General features: G+C 40.4%; 1 protein-coding gene across 3 annotated transcripts in view; it reads right to left on the bottom strand.

Annotated features, from left to right (window-relative positions):
• Positions 1-25,508, bottom strand: part of SLC2A9 (solute carrier family 2 member 9) — an 81,795-nt gene that overhangs the window by 11,345 nt on the left and 44,942 nt on the right. For all 3 annotated transcript variants that reach the window (XM_068149481.1, XM_068149480.1, XM_068149482.1), the window contains 4 exons: positions 19,740-19,927; positions 16,534-16,644; positions 10,481-10,582; positions 10,088-10,163 (listed from right to left, as the gene is read on the bottom strand). In XM_068149481.1, the coding sequence (XP_068005582.1) occupies positions 10,088-10,163; positions 10,481-10,582; positions 16,534-16,644; positions 19,740-19,927 (477 nt within the window). The remainder of the gene's footprint in view (positions 1-10,087; positions 10,164-10,480; positions 10,583-16,533; positions 16,645-19,739; positions 19,928-25,508) is intronic.

Raw genomic sequence — 25,508 nt, 5'->3', positions numbered from 1 at the left:
ATTGCACACCTCTGTGACTAGCACTGCTCTGCAGACCTCTGCTCAGGTGCACACAGGGACTTCTGAGCCAGTGAGGTCTGATTTGTCAAAGTCATGCTTTAGAGAAGTGGCACTTCTCTCTTTCACACCACCTCATCTCCTGGTTTACATCCTTGCAGTGATGACCAGCAGGTAACAGAGCAGTGAATCCACACAGCAGCTTCCAGAGCACCATGTGATGAGCCATTTATTAAAAAGAAGAGTGATTGTTTCTGCTAAAATGCTTGACAGTCTGAAAATTCAGAAATACTCCAAGACAATTGTAGACCTTGCCAGTTAGAAAGATGGCTCCAAGGAGATGAAACTTTGTTTTAAAGTAATTATTACCTACTTTATTTCAGCAATAAAAAACCTGCAAACGATCTGCTTCTCTATGAGCATACCTCCTTTGAAAAACCTCTGTAACAACCCTGAGTTCCAAAATGTATACATATATATTAAGATAAAGACACCACCAAAGACTGATCTATCCACCAGATGTTCTCCTGGCATGTCTTTTTGTGATTGATGTGCTTCTCTTCTTCACTACCCTTACACCTGAGCTATGAACACATCTCTAAGTGCTTTACAGCCATGCATTGTCATGTAGACCCTTGTGCTTGGTGGCACTACGCTTATACATCAGAAGCTGTTCTATGAGCAGTAGGAAACTTGCAAACATGTAACAGGACATGCAGATGACACATGGAATCAGGTATTTCTCATTCCAGATCTTTCAGATGCAGAGACCATGAATATATGAATAAAAGAAAGACAATGTGATGCAGCAAATAGCTATGTATGTTAGTAGGCATCACTCTCCATCATCAGCTAACGTGAGAATGTGTCTAGAATAGCAGCAAAGGATTCAACTGAGCTCTCTGTCCCAAGGACTGCCACTGCACATTAAATAAATCTATTTACTTCTACTTTATACATAAGAAACTGAGATATGGAGAGTTTAGACCACCCAAAAAGCATCTTACTGCTTTTCTACAAGCCAAATATTGTATCTGAATTCTGTGACCACGACAAGTGACCTCTCCTGATAGCACTTGGAATAAGAATAAGCAGCTGAACATGCATAAGTTAACCAAATTCAAGCAACATTTGGTCTGTCAATCCTTGGTGGCTTCCAGAGCCTGTTCTATCATACTCTTGGGGTTTAGATTTATATCCTAAGACATGACAGGCAAAACAATAATTCTATCTGCTTGGGTCTCAAATGCTATGCAAGGCAGCGGTTTGCCAGGGCACTTGCCTCTTGGAGAGAGGAACTGAAGGACTGGAAACAGAAAATATGTGAGGTGATTTACTTATGATCATTTATTCTGTCATGCCTTTGCTGTAGGACAATCTAAGAGGTGTTGCTGTTCTTGTCAGTATAATGAAAAGTGTTGTTTGAGAACCGCTGGAGAAAATATACATAGTACAAGAGAGGAAAAAAGCCAGGGGCAAAAAAACCCAAACCAAGCAAAACCACCCCCAAAAAAATTACAAAAGGACAGAAACATAGCAGAATGCACAAATGTTATGGAAATGAAAATGCATGGGCACTGTCTTGGGAAAAGGTTCCTTGAAATTCAAATGTAATTTCTAGATACATATTAATCATTGCCATAATTTATTATTAGCCACACTTAACCACAAAAGCTCTTCAACCTAATTTGAAAAAATCATCAATTAATTTAGTGATGGTAAAAATAGTATTTTGCAAAGTCTGCTTAAAAAAAATAATAAATGCATTAGCAGCTCCTCTGAGCTCTTTGAAATGTTTTGCAGAGGAAGGGAAGAGGTGCCACAGACAGACCTCCAGACTTTCTCCTGGCATATTCATAGTATCATAGTATCATAGTATCAGTCAGGGTTGGAAGGGACCACAAGGATCATCTAGTTCCAACCCCCCTGCCATGGGCAGGGACACCCCACACTAGATCAGGCTGGCCAGAGCCTCATCCAGCCTGGGCTTAAACACTGTCCTCTTCAACATATTCATCGATGATCTGGATGAAGGGGTAGAGTCAGTCATCAGCAAGTTTGCAGATGACACAAAGTTGGGGGCAGATATTAGTCAGTTAGAGGGTAGAAAGGCTCTGCAGAGGGACCTCGACCGACTGGTCAGATGGGCAGAGTCCAATGGGATGGCATTCAACAAGTCCAAGTGCTGAGTGCTGCACTTTGGCTATGGCAATCCCATGCAGAGCTACAGGCTGGGGTCAGAGTGGCTGGAGAGCTCCCAAACAGAGATAGGCTGCACCTTGAGTACTGTGTCCAGTTCTGGGCCCCTCAGTTTAAGAAAGACATAGAAACACTTGAACGTGTCCAGAGAAGGGCAACAAGGCTGGTGAGAGGCCTTGAACACAAGCCCTATGAGGAGAGGCTGAGGGAGCTGGGATTGTTTAGCCTGGAGAAGAGGAGGCTCAGGGGTGACCTCATTGCCCTCTACAACTACCTGAAAGGTGGTTGTAGCCAGGAAGGGGTTGGCCTCTTCTCCCAGGCAACCAGCACCAGAACAAGGGGACACAGTCTCAAGCTGCGCCAGGGGAGGTTTAGACTCGAGGTGAGGAGGAAGTTCTTCACCGAGCGAATCATTTGGCATTGGAACGGGTTGCCCAGGGAGGTGGTTGAGTCATCGACCCTGGAGGCGTTCAAGGGGAGATTGGACGTGGCACTTGGTGCCATGGTCTAGGCATGGGGTCTGTGTTGATAGGTTGGATTTGATGATCCTCGGGGTCCTTCCCAACCTAAGCGATACTGTGATACTGTGATATCTCCAGGGACGGGGCCTCGACCACCTCCCTGGACAACCCATTCCAGGGTTTAGAGAAAATCCATTTCTGTACAGGGATGACTTAAGAAAAATTGCATTGTGGAATCAAGAAGCCTGAAAAGCAGTAAGTGAATTATGTGAAATACAAACCAGGTCCAGAAGCATGCAAAACAAAACGAGGATGGTTGGATTAGAAGTCTTTTCCAACCTTAATGAGTCTATAAGGCAGGTCATTGCTGTATATTGCTATATGCCTGGAAGGGCAGAGACTAGGGCTTACTTGGATGCAGATCAAGGGATGCAAATGCCTGCTAAGAGCCATATCACTCTGAGGAACACACTCCACAGCTGGGTGTAGTGAAAGAGAAATTTGAGCAAACCGAAGGGAAAATGTAGTCTTAAGATGCAAACAGCAAGGGTGCCTGAGATCGGCTGAACTTACAGACCCGGGAGTCCATCCTCAGTCATTTCAAGATGTCAGAGGTTGTAACATCATTAATTAAAATATTAATTCTTGGTTCTCAGGTAATTTACGCTCAGATTGACATCCAGCAACAAGCCTATTAGTTAATGAGGAAACCACACAACACCCTCTCTAGTCCTAGGTACTCTATCTACTCACTGGATGACTATTTCTAAAGCAGCTGCTCCATGCAATTATGTAACATGAAAGACATAAGTACATCCTTCTCTGAACACCTGATAATTTCTTCTTCAGCGAAATTCTCCCCCTCTTGAATAATAATTAGTGCATTGTTCTATGATTTTTTAGTTGCATAAGGCAGTGCTCTGAAGCAGAATTTTGTAAGCTTTTACTGACTGAATCATTTTCCCCAGAAAATGTTTTTGATGAAGGAAAAAATACTCGCTCCATAACCAATGAACCCTGATAATTTCAGGGCTTTCAAGACAGCGTTCTTTACACGAGTTATAAGGTTTCCTTTTAAATACAGCAGCTTCCTGAAAGACTGAGTACTTCATTTTCTTTTTCATAGCTTTACCTTTTATACATTTTTTTTATTGCAATAGAAACCATCAGTTGAGCCGTAGCCAGGCACAGCTGCACAAATCCAATACATCTCACTTCGGTGTTTTGCTAACACTTTGAATCCGGTGGGGTGTGTTGTGATTTGTTTGTTTCTTTGTTGTTGTCATGGTCTGGGGAGTTAGAAGCCGAATATCAATGCTAAATTTCTACCGTGGTACTTAGCAAAACTTCTGTTTTGCCTCACCGTTATAGTTCTGCACAGCTACTGAAGAATAAAATGCAGTTCAACAATTACATTCAACTGCCTGTCAATATTTATATCGATCGTTTTAGCATCATATACTTTTTTCCAGTAAAAAAAGAAAGGTGTGGGGTTTTTTCCCCCCCCCACTCAGGCATGCTCCAAAATCTTTCTCAAAGTGGACTGAAATAAAGTAGACTAAAAGAATGCTTCTGTGGGAGGCCTGGAGCGTTAGAAATTCTTACATCCCACTCTTTAAGTGGAAAGGCTAAAACAACATCACACAAAGCTTCTGTAAATGACTGTTTCAGGCAATAATACTGATGCTGCCTTCCATTCCATATCTGTGCTATCACACCTTTGTTTCTCTTTCACATCCAAGAGAAGCTTTATTTTTTTCTCTCTTCCCTGATGGCATTTCAGATTGAACAAACCTCATGACTTTCAAAGTGACCCTTTTATCACAGCCACTCTGCTGCCATTACAGCTGCATGTTGGCATTCAGAGTAAGAGCACAGACCTATTTAAACTTTAAATGGCGAAATATCTTTGGTGCACCGTGGGGCACAGCAGTGGTTTCTTCTGAGTTTGCTTTTGTTTACTTCATAATGTCAATTTCTATTTCATAATGTCAATTTCTACTTCATAATGCCAATTTCTACTTCATAATGCCAATTTAACACATGCTGAATATGCCATTATCATGTTTCTATTGTGCCTGTATTCATCTGTGATAGGAAAGACTTCACTTCATAGATCAGGACCACTATTATAAAACTTCACTGTAAGAGAAAACCCTCAAAAACCAAGATAAGAAGTAAGTGAAACATTTTTCTGAAGTAGTTTGCTAATGTTTCTTAGCTGTGTCTGAAAGTGCAATCGCTGCAAAAAGCAGCAGTCAAAAATGAAGATCTCACTACCATAAAATTAGGTTTTTTTTCACATTCCCATCAGAGTGGGGAATTTATTGATTTCCCTTTTCTGTGCTGAGTGTGACTGGAAACATACCAATGATCTGATTTTGTGATCCTTATGCATATTGAATAGGAGCTTTAAAAACAGAAACCGAGGTGAAATCACACAGATTCATGTTTGATCATGTTCACACTAAATTCAGCCTTGCACAAACTCCACTGAAGTAACAGGTCTTCTTCTGAAGGGAAGTGCCACTGATCCACAGAAATGCCTACAGGATTTAGGACCAGAATACCTGCTTCTAAGTAGTTATACATTATTGAGGTCTTTTCCAGCCTGAATGATTCTATGATTCTGTAAGACAGTAAAATCAGATGCCCTGAAACCACTGTGTAAGGATTCACCACAGACATCTGCTTTTTTCTCATCATGGAGCCACTGGTTTAAAATTTAAGCTAACAGTGTAAATTAAGTTAGAAACCAGCTAGAAAATCCAGAGAACATGCTCATCTTCACAGTCAGGGGGGCTTTTTGGCAAATGGAGACAAAGACCTTATGCAGAGGATCAGACATCTCAGAGAAAAAGGAGGAACACAGGACTTGGAGACAAAGGAATCTGGGTTCACACCATATAATTTGGTTCCAATCCAAGTCTTAGCTCTTTCAGGAAGTATTTAATACTTGAAGTTTGTTTGTTTGGTTTCTCCTTTTACTGTTCCCACTGAGATGCTGATACAGAGCTCAGCTCCTCCAGTGCCTAGAATTTTCTTCCAATTTCTATTCTGAATTTATTCATAGCTAGCTAGCACCTAACTTTGGATCTTTATTGTTGATTTCTGCAGCAATTTTTGCTTTCAGCTTGTTGTTACTTTTTCCTTAAATGGTATCTAGGACAAAGTCAAGGAAGGAAGACATTTTGCATATATCTAAGCCCATCTATCACTACCCAGATTTCCAAGGAGCTGCAAGTATTTTACCTACTTATAAAAGGCTCTCTGAATCAATGCATTTGCTCACAACTCTTAAACTGAGCAGCACAAATGCTTTGGGCAGAAAAGGAAAATGTTCTCTTACTATTTTTATTGGATTGATTTTTCTCTATTGATATTTATTTTGCTGCTTTGTCTCTCTTGAGGAGCCAGAACCAATCCCCTCAGTCCTTTATGTTTACTCCTTGCTAGATGACAGTTCTTCAGTTGAAATGTATCCTGTATTTCAGGTCAAACATGTGAGCAAAAAACCCACCCCATTTCTGTGAAGCTTCTGCCTTTTTCTTGAAGTGAAAACTGTGGTGATATTGGAAAGCAGCAGGTTCCTCTGTAACCAAACACCTTCACTCACGGGTGATTAACTAATAGGCACAATGATTTGCCATTGTGGTCATAAGGGTCCCTTTAACTTTTAGTAAATGAAAGCTTTCTGCTGCTAACCTTTTGGTTAAAATGATGAGTATCAGATCACACACATGCCTGAACGTACCTGTGTTTAGCATTGCTGTTTTAGTCCCTAGCAATATGCCTAAGAAACATCTGCAAGCTGAAAAGCCAAGTTCAGAAAATGAAACAATTAAAAAACCCCCACAGTTTCTAGTAACAGCTGATCCTAGCTGTAAAGGAGCAGATGGAATTCATCCATATGCTATCACAAAGTGGGAGACCACACAGCACATAAGCTATCAAGAAAGTACCAGATCTTCTAACAAGAGAGAAAGTATTTTATCTTTAAAGGCAATTTTCTGCTCTCAAAAGTCTTAGCAGTAATTTTATAAGCTCAATTCCTCATCTTATTTAATATTTTCAGATGGGATAAGTATTCCAGGTACCAATAGCTCAGTGAACATAAACTGAATTCAGCCTAGATTAAGATCTGGACCTATAGAATCGTTGCAAACCATGTGGGATTTACTCTAAAGAATACTGAAATGCTGTATATAACTATAGTGGGAGTTAAGATACTGAGCATTAGTAATGCCATGTTTAATCACTACAGAAAAATGACACTCACATCTTCTGCAAAAGGCTACAAACACTAAAAATCTGCAATTTAGTGACAATGAATGTGCACTGATTTTCTTGGGCAAAAACTCTTTGGCCAACCAGAAAGGTGGAAAAGTTAAACTTCAGTCTTGTCTCACTAAACCACCAGAGTGCTACCGAAGAATGACTAGATATTGAAGTGTAAGATTTCCTGATAAAAGGGTGCCAAAATATCACTGAGAAGGCTTCCATTCCCCTGGAAAAATCTGAGGTGGTAAAGGAAAAGTCTACAAGATCACAAGGAATTTGAAGAGGGACGAAAGGGATCAATTTTCCGTTTTCTTCCAATGCAAGACCTAAAGGGCATCACACAAAGCACAACAAAGGGTGTGTTCGTGAGAGGTGGTGTGCATAGTATTCTTTGCCAAAGGATACTAATATTTTGCACAGAGAAGGAACAAATACATGAAAGGCTATGAAAGTCTTCAAAACTACATCTTGGAAAGACCTTAAACTGAAAAGATTGGGTACTGGCTCTAGAAAAGTGTCTCACCAGCTTGCCATGTTTGGGTTTTCTCCAGACACTTCCTTACAGCTACTGCATCTACTGCACCCTAGTCAAGTCTGTTTGTCTCCTCTCTCTTCCAGGCAATACCACATGCAAAGGGGTAAGAGCAGAGGTTAGTAATAAACTATTTCACCACAAGTAAGAGGAAAAGGAATATTTTTATCTTCTCCCCATTTTTCCACTGAAGGAGCACAATTTTTCCTCAGCTTTTCCAAAAGAGGATCCACAGAATTAGAGCAACGTGTAATCAGAGTCACATGAAACATCAGCAAATCTCTCTCTCCCCAAATAAACCACAATCAGTTAATTAGATCACTTCAGTGGCAAAGATGTACAAACAGTTGATTAATGTTTAATGTCAAACTCTTTATAAAGAAAAAGAGGCAATAAATGGTGGATGAAAAAGCCTGAGAGCTCAGGGGAACAGAAGTTCTTACTTGCAGATTTACAGCTGAACAACTGTACAGCTGATTTTTTTTTCCCCCCATTTTGTGGAGAACACTTTGTAAAAGGATCTTTGAAAATTTAAGCACTGTTTTGACATCTTCCTCTCTACATGAATTTGGTGTGGATTAAATTCCTTTTCATCTATCTGCAAATAATTTTAATTAACATTTCACTACTTGATAATGGCAGGATCTGATTCTGATCAAGTTTCTGAAGGCTAGAGCAATTCTGCTTAGAGAAAGCCTACACTTACTTGCATATTATGCATGTCTATTAAAATGCATTTTCCAAAGGTATGGCAAAATTAGAATCAAAGGATAAATTAAGTTGGAAGGGACCTAGAGTTCAGCCTCTGGTCAAAGCAGGGCCAGTTGCTTGTGAACTTGTCCAGTTGAGTTCTGAATAGCTCTTAAGGATCGATGTTTCATGGCTTCTTTGAGCAATATCTTCCAGTGCTTAAATGTTTTGCCATAGTCCAGTCAGAATTAGAATAGAATAGAATAGAATAGAATAGAATAGAATAGAATAGAATAGAATAGAATAGAGCAGAATAGAATAGAATAGACCAGACCAGGTTGGAAGAGACCTTCAAGATCATCGTGTCTAACCTATCACCCAACACCACCTAATCAACTAACCCATGTAACCAAGCACCCTGTCAAGTCTCCTCCTGAACACCTCCAGTGACGGCGACTCCACCACCTCCCCGGGCAGCCCATTCCAATGGGCAATCACTCTCTCTGTGTAAAATTGCCCTTGTTGAGGCTTGACTGTTGCTCTTGCCTTTTCATTCTGAAAAAGGTCTGACTTTATTAAATTCTTAGACCTTAAAAAAGTTCTTTGCTAAAGAAAAAAAAGAAGTTCTTAAAAAGGTCTTTGCTAAAAAACCCCCAAACAGACAGGCACAAAACCAACCTGTGAATATTGGATTATCTCTAAGTTGTATCCACCTCTAAGTAATCAAAATGAGGCTGGAAAAAAATCTCCCTGATAAATACCTTACTACCTACAAAACAGTTACCTGAAGGCATCAGAACTGAAATGCATACATTCAGAGAACTGGCAGAAAAGAAGTGCACCATCAGGACATCTAACTTTTCCATCATCTTCCTAAAAAGAGTAGGTGTAATTCCTCTCACAATGCTTCTCCATCTTTGGAAAGGGAGAGAAGAAAGCAACCACACTAAACTGATCCCTTCCATCCCCTTCCACCAGTGTTCCATTTGTAACCTATCATCACTGAACCACTAACATAAACACTGATAAGTAAAACAGTCACCTTCCACTGTGTGGTGGGTTGAAATTTCCCCCCCAACACTAACTTTACCAGACCAACTCGGTTAGAAGCAAATGAAGCTGTATTTACAAGCAAAATGTACGCTCTACAATGGAATGCAATGAATGTGTACAAAATATACAGGATTTACAATATTATACAGATATATACAATTAATAAACAGAACAAGGGTGCCTCTGGCCAGGAAGCAGGGGAAACTACTAGCTTCTTCCCCCCTGCCTTCCCCTTCCCCTCCTGTACAAAAGGGACAAGAGAAAGGAGAAGAGAAGTTAGACTTAGACAAAGCCAGCCAAAGCACAGAGATTCTCTCCCCCGAGTGGAGCAAAACCAGCCAGAGATCAGAAGAGAAGAGAAAAAGGAAGAATGGATATGGCACAGTTCCTCTTATTCCAGATACTTACCCAATGAATTTGTCTAGAATAATCTTTTGTTTTCCTTTTTACACCCAATAGTGATTTGTTTATATTTTTCTGCCTTTCTGCTCAAAATCTGTAGCTAAATTTTAAAGGCGTAGCCTAAACCCTCCGTGCACTGCTGAGTGCTTTTATAGATTCACAAAACCACAGTAACCCCACAACATTTTAATTTGGAACTGATTGCAATTTAAGCATTAATTCTCTAATTATGCTGACACCTAAGTGGGAATGCACGTGTACATGAGTTTTTATCATGAATATGGCTATCGCTTTTTGTTGCTGTCACCTTTTATTGTCTTAAACTCTTTGTGGCCTTCAGATAACAGTAAAGGAAAATTTCTTGCAAGTGATTTGTGTAAAAATACTTGTATAAAAAAAAAAAAAACAAAACAAACTCCTCACAAAACCTGTGCATTGATGTGTACAGAAACATGAAAAAATACTGACATACCTGGTCCAATGCAGAATGATGCAATGATTGCAAGGATGCAAAATATACTGAGGTAAGGAAGCCAGTACACGGTGTTCTGAGGAGATAAAAGACATTCCTATTTAGTATATGGGGGGGAAAAAAAGCCTCTTTCAGAATTTAGTATGTGATTACTTTAGAAAATCACAGTATTTCTGTAGAACTTGATTAGATGATTTGTATTAAAGGCTCTGGTCTCTGTGAAATCCCTGTAAAGAATCTATACAAGCTCCTGAAACACTGAAGTCACAACTCTGGAAGTTTATGACTTCAAGCCAACCCAGAGAAGTTTTTTCTCTTTCCATTGTAGAGATTTAACACCTCCATTTTTGGAAAGGGAGAGAAGAAAGTAAAAATATAGTGATCATATTTTACCTGCAAAGTCAGAGAGACAGTAAGGACCGCAAAGAAGACAATCATCAGCCCAAAACCTCCGATGAGAAGAGGCCTGCGTCCCAGCCGCTCAATAACTAAGCCCTGGAAAACAAGAAGTGGCACTGAGGAGCAGAAAAGCACTGGAGAACCCAGACCATGTAATATGTTCTCCTAGTAAATCTGAAGAGCAAAACAAATCCATGAGAGCTGATTTTATGCCTTTTAGCAAGCTATGACATTTTCCTAACTGCGTTCACCATTATCTCCACACAATTCAACAAGTCTGCAGAGTATCCTTCTTTGAGAGCACTCCAAAATCTAGGAAAGCATCAACATAGCACTTTGGATTAGTTTTATGCCTGGATTTCCTACCACAGAACAAATGTGGCCATGTAGAGAGGGAAAATGTGCAACTGGTAAACTCAGGTTTCGTACCATTACTGTGGTAGATTTCAAAGTTATTGCTGCATTTAACTTCTTGTGCAACAGCTAAATAATTACACAAATGCTGTAGAGTAGATGTATAAAAGTTATTAATATGATGATTGAAAGCTGATTCTCCTTTTCCAAGGCATAAATAATTGCACATTGATTGAATGGCTTAAAAATTTACACCAAGTTTCTAGAATAATGGTCTAGAATATATAAGCTTCAAGTGCAAAAACGCAGAGATCTGCACTGTGATGCTGCAGAACGCAGCAAGAAGCTCTGGGGTGAGCTTTAGCATTCTTTATTTCCTTAAATGAGGAAATGTACCAACTTTGACAGTTTCCATAATAGAATTTATTCCAGAGCTGTGTTTAAAATAGACCTGCATTGATGCTATTAACATTTCACATTGTGCTCACAGGATCCAAATGTTCCAAACCTGCAACTGCCACTTTACAAGATGCCAAGTATTCTCCACTAAGATTCATGAATCCATCTTACAAACATATGTGGCCAGACATACACTTAACCAAGAGACATTTTTTATGGTTCTGAGGGATTAAAAGGTATCTGATGGACCTGTGAGGAGACAAAAGAATTCTGCAGTAGATGCTTTGCATGCAATTTGATATGAATTAGACAATAAATGCTGCATGTGTAATTTGACATACCAGGGAATTGCCCTTATTTTTGTCTACTCTGGATGAGTGGTCATGTGTAATCTACCTTTTGTATCACCAGTCTCAACCCAAAAAAGTACATCTGCATATGGCACAGATTTAAACAAGACACACCTGTCTCTGCTGAAATGGGACACTACACAGCATCAAGCTCACAGAAAACCCCACGAGGTTCAATAAGACCAAGTGCAAGGTCCTGCATCTGGGTTGGGGCAATCCCAAGCACTGATATAGCCTGGGCAGTGATTGGTTTCAGAGAAGCCCTGAAGAAAAGGACCTGGGGGTGCTGGTGGATGAGAAGCTCAGCATGAACCAGCAGTGTGCACTTGCAGACCAGAAAGCAAATCACATCCTGGGTTGCATCAAGAGAAGCATAGCCAGCAGGTCAAGGGAGGTGATTCTCCCCCTCTACTCTGCTCTGGTGAGACCCCACCTGGAGTAATGTGTCCAGTTCTGGAGCCCTTATTACAGGAAGGATCTGGAGGTGCTGGAACATGTCCAGAGAAGGGCCATGAGGATGATTAGAGGGCTGGAGCACCTCTCCTATGAGGACAGACTGAGGGAGTTGGGGCTATACTGTCTGGAAAGAGAAAGCTCCAAGGAGACCTTCTTGTGGCCTTCCAGTACCTTAAGGGGGCTACAAGACAGCTGGGGAGGGACTTTTTAGGGTGTCAAGGAGTGATAGAACTGGGAGGGATGGAAAAAAAATAGAAATGAGTAGATTCAGATTGGATATTAGGAAGAAGTTCTTCACCATGAGGTTGGTGAGACACTGGAAGAGGTTGCCCAGGGAGGTGGTGGAAGTCTCATCCCCAGAGGTTTTTAAGGCCAGGCTGGATGTGGCTCTGGGCAACCTGATCTAGTGTGAGAAGTCCCTGCCCATATCAGGGAGGTTGGAACTGGATGATCCTTGAGGTCCCTTCCAACCCTAAGAATTCTGTGATTCTATGATAAAACCAGGTGCAACCAAACCCATGTTGGCTATAAACTATAAAGTTTTCTCATGAAAGGCATGTGTTTAGAAAGACATGAGCCTGTGACTTTGCTGGTCAGGACCATTGCAGGGCCCACCAGCAGATGTTCAACAGGGAGCCAGTCCACAACAGAAAAGCCTCTCAGGAAATCCCATCTTTCACCAAGGCTTTGTGAATTGCTTAAGCACACAGACCCTTCAACAACCAGTCCACCATCTGTTTACATCTGCAGTATTTCTAAGTAGGACAATTTATTTTTGAGGATTTCTTTAGGAAACCTATGACAATACATCAGTTTTGTGGGTTTTTTTTTCCCTGCTGAATTGATTTCCCCCTTTTTCTTGATGGGGAAAAGAAAAGAAGAGGAACAAAAAAGGCTCAGATAAACTCTGAAGTTCCAGCAAATACTTGAGAGGAAAAGTCTAATGATTATTCTGTAGGAGCAAGGGCCCTTGACTAAAACAATTCTGGGTTTGAGGTTATAAACAGACAATAACTTCATTTGCACTTATGAAAATGAAAAAGCCAAAACTTGTTAACTTGCAAAATCCACTAAGATGCTGATGACTCATGAGAGTGGAAGATGATTCACCAGCTCTCAAGTATTCATAGCTCTGAATGCTCCACCGCCATGCACTGGCAACTCTTACCTACTGAAGACCCATAACAAGCCAAAATGTAGTACATGGTAGAGTAAATGAAACAACAAGAAACTCAGTATTTGCAGTCAAAAAAGAAGAGACTCTTACATCCGCTTTGTGTTATACCACGCCGAGTTATCTGCCAGCTTGTGTGGGCTGCTGCTTGTTTATGTGTGATCATAAATATGCATTTGCAGAAGCCTATAGCCAGCCATACACAGCTGAAACCACTGAGAATGTATACAAAAAAGAAAAATAACTGCCACCAAAATTCTGTCACCACGTACGTCGGGTGATAATAAGGCAACCGCTATGCAAGCTGAGTTAACAGTTCACATAACTTTTGTGTGGCAGGAAACACTTGCAAATCAAGTTTAAAAAGCAAATGTCAGCCTTTTCACGAGTCAGCTGCACTTATCAGGGCTGACATGATGAAAACAGAGCACGTTAAAAAAGATCAGACAAGCTTCTCGGGCTAAAATGAATGTGCAAGTGAGTTCTACAGCTCAAAAGCAAGGTCACTTATTTCCTGGTCCTAAATTATGCTAATAAAACACTTAAATTTTTTTTCTGGATGTCTCAGCTCTGCAAAGGAGTTTGATCCATATGCAAACACCAAGAGTAGCCACACTTTTTTTTTTTGTCCTCATGCATTTTGGATAGAGGTCTGAGTAAAACTGGATGTCTAGATTTAGACTTAATGTGACAAGCTAACTCTGTTATTTCCATTTTAAATAGCAAGATTAAAATGGATAATCACATTTACATCACTGTCAGGTCTATTTATGACACCATGTGCAATATCTTGCACCCAGGAAAAGGAGGGAAACAGAAGACTGAGTGTTATGAATTGGGTTTTTGATTCATGATTTTATGTATATCCAGTTGCCTACAGCATGATTTATACAGTTGTAAAACAAAGAAATGAGCTATTTTAAGTACCTAAACTGGAATTTAGTGGCCTAGCACCAAGTCTGAGCTATCCATGTTTGGAAATAGTAATACAGCAGCATTTCCAGAGGCACAGCAAGTAGCTTAAACAGAAAAAGTAGTAAAAGCACTCCTCTTGGGTGTTAAAAAAAAGTTAGAATAGAATAGAATAGAATAAACCAGGTTGGAAGAGACCTTCAAGATCATCACGTCCAACCTATCACCCAACACCACCCAATCAACTAACCCATGTAACCAAGCACCCTGTCAAGTCTCCTCCTGAACACCTCCAGTGACGGCGACTCCACCACCTCGCCAGGCAGCCCATTCCAATGGGCAATCACTCTCTCTGTGTAAAACTTCCTCCTGACCTCCAGCCTGAACTTCCCCTGGTGCAGCCTTAGACTGTGTCCTCTTGTTCTGGTGCTGGCTGCCTGGGAGAAGAGACCAACCTCTGCCTGTTTACAACCCCCCTTCAGGTAGTTGTAGAGAGCAATAAGGTCACCCCTGAGTCTCCTCCACAGGTAACAGCCGGATCTAGTGTGGGGTGTCCCTGCCCATGGCAGGGGGGTTGGAATTAGATGATCCTTGTGGTCCCTTCCAACTCTGACTGATTCTATGATCATGAACCAAGACAGACACATCCATCTCATTATGGATGAAACATGTGCCCTGTATAAACCCCACAATCTGGTAGCACAGAAGGAAGTGAAAAGGTGACAAATTCCACTTATAGAGTAGCTTTAAAATAATGGCATAATCTCCACGTATTTGTCACCTGTTTCCACATAAAAAGAGGTGCATTCTTCACTTGAATCACTGGCAGAATTATCACTATTATTTTTACATTTATCTTCAACAAAGCAGCATTTCTGCAGTATCACAGACTGTAAGAGGAAGAGGTTTCCATACTTCACTATTCCCATCTGTTAAAAAGAATGCCCCTCTAGTTAAAACCCAAACAAACTCCTCCCAAAACCCCCAAAACCATTATTTATTTAAATCCCAAAACAGATTTGTGGAAATTCACAAAGATGAGAAGAAGATCTTGGTGACCTTTGAGAGTTGTTCTGTCCTAGACTATAAGAAAATAAACTTGATAGCTGGATTTAGTGTAACATTTTATAGGTCATAAGCAGTTGCTCTGCCATTTTTTTCTCTTTGTCAAAATCATTCTGCTGACATTTAAAAATGCTTGTCTGACGTGTCCAGTGTTGTAGTAGCTCGTATACAGTATGTGAAGGTAAGGAAAAATTCTAACAAAGGAAAATTATTTGTTCTTTTGCATCTTTCCATTCCAAAGGCTTCTCCCACTGCTATTTATTGCAGTGCAAACAGAAAGGTATTGCCTTTAGCAATGGGATGCCATGGAGGGTTGTGGAGTCTCCTTCTCTGGAGACTTTCAATACCCATCTGGATGTGTTCCTGTGTGACCTGTGCTAGATTCTATGGTCCTGCTCTGGCAGGAGGGTTGGACTTGATGATCTTCAAAGGTCCCTTCCAACCACTAACATCCTGTGATCCTGTGAATTAATCATGTATTCACTTACTAAAACTTTCAGGTTTAGTTTGCTCATTCAGTGTATTTTTTTCCTTAGTCAACTTCCCCAGTTTGAAATAGGAAAGAGGAGAAAACCCAAGGTGTATGGCTATTCCTAGTAACACCTTCCTCTATGTTCAGAGCACAGCAAAGGCATACAACCTGCTCAGGAGCTCCTGTGTCATAAAAGATTGCCTGCTTGCCCTTAGTGAATGAAAGAGCAGAATTTAGCACAACAAGGGACACCCTTGTTCTAGCAATCTGGCTGGCTTTTCACCAGGCTAGGTTACAAACATTTACTTCCACATTTTCAAATGGCTGAAGACTTTTCCTCCTTGTTAGTAAGCTGCTACGGAAAACGTGTCATTAAAATGTGCCCAGCAAGACAGATGGCTGTTTCTGTGATCCACATGGATCACATCTAACAGTACAACCAACCTGCTCCAACAATGCTGCCGTGCTTCCCAGCAGGCACACCAGAAGATGCTGAGATGTGAATGAACTGCTACCAGGCAAAGTTGTTCTACAAGGTGAAAACATTTATGAGTTATTACTCAATATATTTCGGGCCTTGGTGTTCTGCCTTCTTTCTCTTCACTCATACAGAGCATGTCAGGATATACCAACTTATCATGATCCTTTTAGGCAGCTACACACTAGGGAGTATCTTCTTAAAACAACATGCCCAGCCACCAACTGGGCTGAGAATTAAACCTAGAAATACTATTTTCAATTGCTTTAATAACCATTAGACTTAATCCTCAGTATATTATTCTGTTTATATTTTTATCTGCATAAGGAAATGAAATTAGTCATTTGAAAGCCTAGTGTTCTAATGGGTTTTTGTAACCATACTTACAGAAAAAACAGCAGCTACAGTCTCAACAGCACCAGTACTTAGAGTAACATAGGGGATTGTTTCACTATTGATCCCAGCTTCACTAAAGATGTTGTTTGTGTAGTACCAGATCTGTAGCAGAGAGATGAAAATGAGATATTAGTCATTGTGGCTTGAACTACAACATATACCCAACACTCCCAAATGACCACAGGCTGGGCAAGACAACAAATGAAGGGAAGGTGAAAATTTCAGGTGGATTAGTCACAAAACAGCTGTACTTTGGCTTGCAGACCCAGGCAGAATTACAAACAGCTTCAACTTGATTCAGCTTAATTCGATTGAGGAGTAAATCAAAGAAACTTACTTTAAGCTTGAACAAAAGAAAACAAATAGATTTCATGTGGCTGAGCCACACTGCTTCAAAAGCAGGTTGGGGTGACTTTATGGAATACTTCAATGCCATGGAACAACAGAAGAGAGAACAAGGGAAGAGGTGCTGAGGAGGCGCTGCAGAAACTGCTCCTTTTCAGACAGAATGAATTGCTGCATGGACCCCCCCATACCCAGCATGAAAAACAGCCTTCTCTGCCTTAAGGACAGACCCCAGAGAGAGTAAGGATTCCACTTTGGGAATGACTTTTTGAAAGCAATATGCAGTAGAAGTGTATGTCTTTATGTGAAAAAGGATGAAGTTCACCAGCGAGAACTTCACTGCAGTTCTGTGTCTTTTGTGGAGCTGAGATTAAGTGGTGGAAGATAATTAAATTGATCATGGATTATATGTATAATGGATACATTTTATCAGCCAAAAAGAGACTTATACAGATTTATTATGTCAGATTCATTATTATCCTCTCTGGTATTTTGCTGTAAGTGAATACATTACAATGATTGGGGCTTTACTATGATTTCTTTTGCTTGCAGAAACCAGCAAATATACTGTTTTTAACCAAAACACATTTTCATTGTAAAGTAAAAGCTTTAAAAGGAGACAAGTGTTCTCTGATACCAGCAGGATGATTACAGAAGTCTGCCAGCTGGTGATTTCCCCCAGGAGTGACCTGAGACTCTCGCCTGAAAGAAGTCCAACTTTCCCATATGCCCTGCCCAGATGGTAGCTGTGGGAAAGGCCAGACTGACTAACAGGGCACTACAGACAAAGCAGATGATGGAAGCTTGGAGTTAGAAGGAAGCGTTTGCTGACACTGGCTCATGCCCAGCAGGTTAGTACAGATGCAGTCAGGCAAACCAAGACCCAGGTTCAGCAGTATCTGCCACACCTATACCTGTGTGCTTCAGATGACTTGAGCAACATTAGCTAGGAAAGCCAAGCAAAAGAGACAAGGAATTGAAACCTGGTCTCTCACTCAAGTGATCTAGCTATTTTTCTCGGCCTCTGTTATTATTTGCTTATTTTACTATTAACTATTACTACCAATAATCAATTTCACAACAAAAATTTTGTATGAATCATTTTTTTTCGTGATTAGTGGCATTGCATGAGAAGAGGAGCAAAGTCTTTTCAGGTTTTGTGGCATTGAATGAGAAGGGAAACAAAGGCATAACACAAACCCCAAAACCCCCAGCCAACTTGACACACAGGTTTCCTGAGAGAGTCTTTCTGAGGGGTTCAGAAACTGGTCACCCAATGGCACTCTGAAAACAGCTCTAGCATCCCTTTTGGACTGAGTGTGCCTCACTCTCACCCCAGGCACCCAGTCAAGCTATGACAATGCGGTCATGGAATGCTGGATGATTTCTGTCATCTATTAAATATCCTCAAAGCCATAAAACTCTTCTATTTCCCCTGAAAACTCAGCTGTGGCCTTTATTTTTTTTTTTTCCAGGCAATATGCTTCATTATTTGAACAGTCTGTTTCTTACTCTAAGTGTCTTTATTTCACTTATGCATTTATAAATCTCAGAAAGACTGAATGACGAGATAATTCCATTTCTTTTCTTATAAAAGTATCCACAATAAGGAACAAAATAGCCTATCATTAGCACTGAACTCCTGCCATTAGAAGAAAACACCACCTATACAATTGGTTTTTTATAGTTCACACCATAGTATGAAAAAAATCTTCCAGTTGCCTCCTAGCATTCTGCTGAAAACATTTAGATACTAGAGTTCTAACAGCACTGATCTTTCAAATAGCCTTTAACAAATGACTTTGGTATTAGAAGTGTTAAAGCTAAGGAGATACCTAAGATAAGGCTGAGCATTTGCACTTGCTGATTAGCCCTGAAGCAAAAACAACCAACCAACCAAGTTTTAGTATGTTGTGGTGCAGAAAACCACAATGAGAGCTCCTTCCAGCAGTGATAATATTAACTTTCATGCAAATATCTTCTTCAACTATAACAAACCCCTCTTTTGCCTTGAAGTGCTTCAGGAGAACATTCCTGTTGTGCAACCTAAAGCATCTAAGCCCAATGTCACAAGCTGCACCAAGGAAACTTCTGGCTAGATGTAGAGAAAATGCTTTTCCCGCTGTGAGTGGTGAGAACAGCTGGCACAGGTTGCCCTGGGAGGCTGTGGACTCTTCACCCCTGGACGTATTTAAAACTCAACAGCACAAAGCCCTTAGTAGCCTGAACCAACCCTGAGGTCAATCCTGCTCTTGGAAGGGGCCTGTTCTGGATGATATCCAAGGATCCCTTCCAACCTAAATTGTCCTGTGGCCTTCTCTTGGCTGCTGCAGGAGGCTCAACAGATGGAAAAGGAGAGTGGCATCCTTTAGCCTCAGATGCATTTCCTCTTCTGCTCTGCTTTCCAAGAAAGGTACATTGAAGCACAGCTTATTCTTCAAATTGTATGAAACAAGAACAAAAATCAAACACCCAGTGCAGCCCCTTAAAATCACTTACAGGAACTTGTGTTGACTTCTGAAAGTATAGGCCTGAATTAACCCAAGCAGACATCTTTACTGAAAAGACCAAGTGTGCCTGACATCAATGAACATGTGTATATCAGACCAGATCTTAGGTGAGCAGAAATAGAGAATCTCTGTTTTTTTTAACTAACTTTTAAAAAAGAACTCAAATGATGCAGGTCTCCATGGACCTTCCCTCATGCTGGTCTAACAAAGTCATTACTAACTGGAAACCACAAAAATTGAAAGCCATAGAAGATGGTGAATGATGTAGCACAAACCTTGCATTAAAAAAAAGCAAGCAAGCAGCACCCTGGGAGATGCCAAGGCCTGAAGAAAGACACTTACAGCATTTAGCCCACAGAGCTGGTAGCAGCTCATGGTGACGACCACCGTAAGGACCTGCCATCGCACAGCGCGGGTTCGCAGCAGCTGAAGTACCGACACTAACTTGGTATTTCTTTGGATTCGAGACTCTGCCAAAACCTCTTCTACTTCATGGGACACATCATCTTTCCCAAGGAAGGTCTGAAATGCTACAAAGAGAAGACAGGCACTTTAGGCCAGACACTTGGCACTAAGTGCGTTTATAACAGACGGGTATCGTAGAAATGGAAATGTGTGACACAAATGGGAGCCATACATGGGCTGCAACTCAGTTATTCTTCTGCCAACAATATTGATCTGTTCTGAGCATGAGCTGGCTTATCCCTGCCATTTGCCTTAGAAACTGCAACTAGAATGTAATTTATCTAGCACCTTACCAGTTGCGTCCTTATTTTATTTAATATATGGTATAGCCTAAGGTCCAGTGCAGAGCCAGAATCCTGTGTAATCTGAAAAAGCATTTTGATAGCAAAACAGTTCTGAACGTTATTTGACTTGGCTACTTTTGCAGCCTAAAAAATACACCAGATTTCATTGCTGGAGATAGATTGGATAGAGAATTAACATGGTGCAAAAACTTATCAAAGTCTGGTAAACCAGGAAAAGGCAGACATTTGAAGGGAATAGCTACTAGTCTTCATATAATCTCATTTTAACTGCACGTAGACGAGACTTCACCTTGTCAAGACGATTAATATTAGAAAGAATTACCCAAAGCAGTTCAGGACTTTATATTTGTAAATGATGCAGACATGGGAGCGAATTTGCCTGGCAAATGTAGACAAATAAACAACTTCATCCTCCCCAGAATAAGACATCATTCAGTATTATACAAGGGCACGCTGATGACTTATTGAGATAGCTTTCCACGGTGAATAACAAAAGCTTTCCATCTCACACATCTTCCAAGAGGCACTACAAACAGGTACCTCCTGGTGTATCTCCACCAACCCCATTTGACAGACACTAAATGCTGATGATATTTTCACCACAATCTTATAAACATACCCCAGGGGTTGGCTTTTAAAGAGATGTTTAAAATGCTCATTGTCTTGGCATGACTGCAGAGAAACAATCACGTTACACACACCCCTGTAAGAAGGTTTTTGCAACCTCAGTAGGCTGTTAACTCTAAAAACAATCCTTTGCACAGCAGGTCACATTCAATTGTTATTTTTATTAAATGAATAAGCTGATTTAGTTCTCCTAAGAGCCAAATCAATTTTCCTCCTATCCACAGCTTTGCACAGTACTTACCTGTAAATAAATGATATTCACATTTTTTTCAGTAAGTATATGTTTGTTTGGATCATAGACTGAAGTTGGATGGTCAAGGAAGCCAGAGACACTGACTAGACATGGTTAAAACGCTTGGATCATTTAGGTTTTGAAGTTATAAAACTTTAGCTCTCCCCAGTAGGTGGAAAGATCAAGTAGTGGCATTTCAATGTGAGGGATAGGTAACACGAATGAACCTCCCTGGAGCATCCTTCTCCATCCCTTTGGTGAATGTGCAATGCAACACCCTTGGGCTGACTCTCAGTCTGGCAGCTCAGGGAACTAACTTGAGCTCTGGGACAAGATTTTCAGAGGCATTCAGCACTTCTGTTGCATTTTAATGGGTGCTATGTGACTCTGTTTAACAAGAAGGATGATTTTGTTAAGGGATGAACACTGATCACCTCTGGGTGTTGAGTCAATTCATTACATTCATTCATTCTGATATATCCAGTTTCTCTCTTGGGACAGGAGAGGCCAAAACTTTCAAATCTCCCAGAAATAGCATTAGATTTGTCTTTCCTCATGGTCTTCCAATCAGAAATGAGTTAAACAAATTTGGACCTCAGATCCCAGAATGTGAGCTTATGAGTTTTGTCCTTGTGCCACTGCCCTTTTATTGTCCAATGACATGCTAAACACTCATTAAAAAGGGTGTGATGTATTTAAAGACATGGATTAAAACATGAAAAACTAGGAAAATGTGTGCCTATGGCCTGTTAAAATCAAGGTCTCATGCTTAAATGATGCTTTCCTCAGTATTATTAGAGAACTGACACAGGAAAGTTCAAATAAAGATGAGAACAACCAGATGTACATCACCATACCCTTCTTGCAAAAGACTCAGATTTTTAAGCATCTGGTTTATCAGTGTAAGTTAGGTCAGTGCACAATTTTCTTTATTTTTCCTGTCCTTAGAATCCTCTGCATTACTGTAGGGCACACAAGTCAAAAATATAGGTGCAGTCAAGTAAAAGGAAAGCAATCTGTCTTTTCTGCACAAGGGAGCTTGCTATGTTTCTAGAGGGACTAGCAAGTAAAAAACCTGCAATTACCAAAATATCCAAGCACAAGGCAAGAAAAATACAGACACCTGCTTTCTTTTTCTTCCCTCCCTGAGAAGGAGGGAAGAACCAGAGATTCTGATAGCATTTCCTGGTAAATGCTACTAGAAAACTTTGATGGATACTTAAAATAACTAACAAGCCAAGGAATGCTAAGAAAATGCTGTGCTGTACAGGCATAGTTTTGAGTAGACAACACTCAGACTTCTTGGAAAAACACCTTTTTCTTAACACAGCTTCAATTTTCTTCCATTAAGAGTTTTTCAGGACAGTACAGATCACAATTTTATACATAATTAATGCAGAAATCTGCATTAGCAGGGAGATGGGAAAACTCAAAGGTCTGTCAACGTGTGATGTTAAATTCTACTCATTTTACATTTTTAACCCCTGCATTATTTGCACCGAGAAGCACAGCAGCCATTCCTTGCCCTGCTGCAGTGACTCATTTCTCTCCCTAAAATGGCTGCTTCCCTCTACAGAGAACTCTGATTTTCATGCCATGCTTAAAATCATCAAAGGAGTTGCAGTTCTAGCAACTTTCAGACCTTTCCAGATTTCTTTCTAATCTCCTTGGATCAGAAGTTTGACACTCTCAGTTTTCAAATGTCTGGACACTGCCTTTACAAATAGCAAATTAAGAGGATGGTTCCAGCTAAGGGGAAAGTAGTTAGGAAACCTTTCCATTTGCACCACTAGTTTTTATTCATTTCAACTAAGTGAAGGTGGAACGTTTGAAAGTGGTTCAAAGGTCTGAACAAAATCAGTCAGGACTGTCTTTAAAACAAACCAAACCTTTCAATTAACTGAAGATGGACACTCAAGAACTCAACGACATGGAGAATTACTAATTCTTTTGCCACAGTAGTACTTCCAGGACTGTGCAAAGAAAGCACTTGTTACCAAAAACTGCTGAATTAGCCTGTAAACGTTGAGAAAACATTTTAAAGGATCAAATTGCTATTGTGTGGTTTGCAGAGCAGAGCCAGCCCCAAGTAAGAGGAAGCAGAAAAAGAGAGAAGTGGTCACAGGGAGTAGTTTAGGCTTATGCCCAAAGTGTTTCCCAGGGATGTGTTTCCCAGGGATATATTCCCTTTCATTTCACTGATGATTAAGTATGCTAAACAGTATCTCTAAAAAAACCCACACCTATGTCTAAGCTCTGCTTAAGCAGCATCTTCTTTGGCCACTGTGGGAAGCAGAAAACTGGGCTGAGCGGACCCAGTCAGGCATCTCCTATTGATGTTGGCTGCTGTTTGGAGTGGTGGGAGACATATGGGAGGCCCTGCTGTTTGCCTCAGCACTTGCAAAAATGTTGTCTGACTGCACTACTTTTGAATTGAATATATAGTAACTTCATGTCAACACCAAAATATTTGTAGAATGAAAATATTTTCATATGCCACTAACTTTATTAGAGTGCTGAAAAGCCAGAAGAATCATTTAGATGTACTCTGCTGATAGATTTAAAGAGCTATTTAAATCTCTTCAAAATCTGAACTACTAGCTTATAGCATAGTAAAGTTTAAGAATAAAGCTCACATTTATTGTTCCAATTCAGTAAATAACTGCAAGCAAAAAGTCCCTATTGCTAAGGATTTAAATCTAGACTTCTCCTCATATCTATTGTAATGCTTCTTTCATAACCATGGGAATTTTAATGTGTGACTAAACATACTAGAGGAAAAGATGATGAAAAGATTCTGTACATCACTCACAGATGTTACTGTGACATTTTATCTAAGTTATTTGACCCTTAAGACATAAGGATATTCTTGTTCTCTGGCAAGCAGTGATGCTAGATGAATTCCATTATTGATTTACATGGTCTGCTGCTGTACCTGCACTAAAAAATGCAGGTTTCCTCCTTGTAAGGGTATTCTTCTAAAGAGACACATCAACTCTCCAACTAGAAGTGGTTAAAACTAATGTTGTTAGTCATAAAAATGCATTGTTTTATCAGACTACTGCTACTGGTTCTATGTATATTGCATCATTGCCACCATCACGGATCAAGGCTCCACTTAGCATGCAATAATAATGCAAAACCAATCTGAAATTCTTGTCTTACCATCCTAGAACTTGGATGGTGAACTGCCTGATGTAATCATATCAGCAGGTTTTTCTTTTTCTTCCTGTTTCTATCCCTGTTACTCTTCATCCCCACTGCTCTCTAGCAACTGAATAATGATTTCCTTCCAAGGACCTTCTCCTCGACCACTTAAATATCCATTTCTCCTCCACTGCCTGGTGAGCATTATGAAGGATCACACCAGTTTAATGCTAGCCATTTTTTGCTCTTCAGTTCTTAGCAAGAGTGGAGAATGTTAGTTATAGGACCTTGGAGGAGTCACCACTTACACAACACATTTTGGTCCTTCATCTATTTCAGTCTCTTATTTGCCACTTAAAGACATCCTGCTCTTTTCCATCTCTGCCACAAAAGAGAATGAGGCAGCTTGGACTTCAGTAGTTACAGTCTGGTTATCTCCTGAGGACAGAAGAAAACGAGGGGATAAAAGCAGGAGCAGAACTTTGTGGAAATGCAATGACCTATATTATCCCAATGGATTTTTACTACTCTAAAACAATTAGGAAGATTAATGTTGGCATCTCCATTTTAGAAGCTTTGACATACATGTACATTTGAGAGTATTTTATAAAGACTAATGTAGTCATCTGCCTTAAATACAGCAAACCTTTTACTCATAACAGGTTTATATTCCTCCAACAAAATACAATCCCCAGTGAGATGTATATTTGCATGAATAGCCTTGATCCATTAGAGGAAAGAAAAAGGATTTGCTTAGAAGAAAGGCTTGCACATTTCTGATATTAATATGCAGATTTAACTTAAGAGGCAAATAATACAAAAGCATTAACTGTAGCCATCATTGAAATGGAGAATACTGCATGGGCATCACATTAAAGCAGTAGGGTTTTTAATAATCCACAAACTTCCTGGGTATCCCAAAAATGCTCTCCCTCCCCCATTTCTGCAGATGATGTTAACATCCAGACAATTTTTCATGATTGTTGATTGACAGTTATTCACTCCTGTTTTGTGAATTATCCGCCCCACCTGCTTTCATTATTCCACTGCATTACTCCAGATACCCAAAACTCAGCTCATGCCTTCTCTACAACTCTCTACAACTACCTGAAGGGGGGTGGTAAACAGGCAGAGGTTGGTCTCTTCTCCCAGGCAGCCAGCACCAGAACAAGAGGACACAGTCTCAGGCTGCGCCAGGGGAAGTTCAGGCTGGAGGTCAGGAGGAAGTTTTACACAGAGAGAGTGATTGCCCATTGGAATGGACTGCTCGGGGAGGTGGTGGAGTTGCCGTCACTGGAGGTGTTCAGGAGGAGACTTGACAGGGTGCTTGGTTAC

This window comes from Melanerpes formicivorus, unplaced genomic scaffold (genome assembly GCF_026170545.1).
Source record: "Melanerpes formicivorus ecotype bairdi unplaced genomic scaffold, bMelFor1.0.p_v2 SCAF_18, whole genome shotgun sequence".
NCBI lineage: Eukaryota > Metazoa > Chordata > Aves > Piciformes > Picidae > Melanerpes > Melanerpes formicivorus.
The sequence above is the reverse complement of the archived record's forward strand: the minus strand, read 5'-3'. Positions and strand labels throughout refer to the sequence as shown.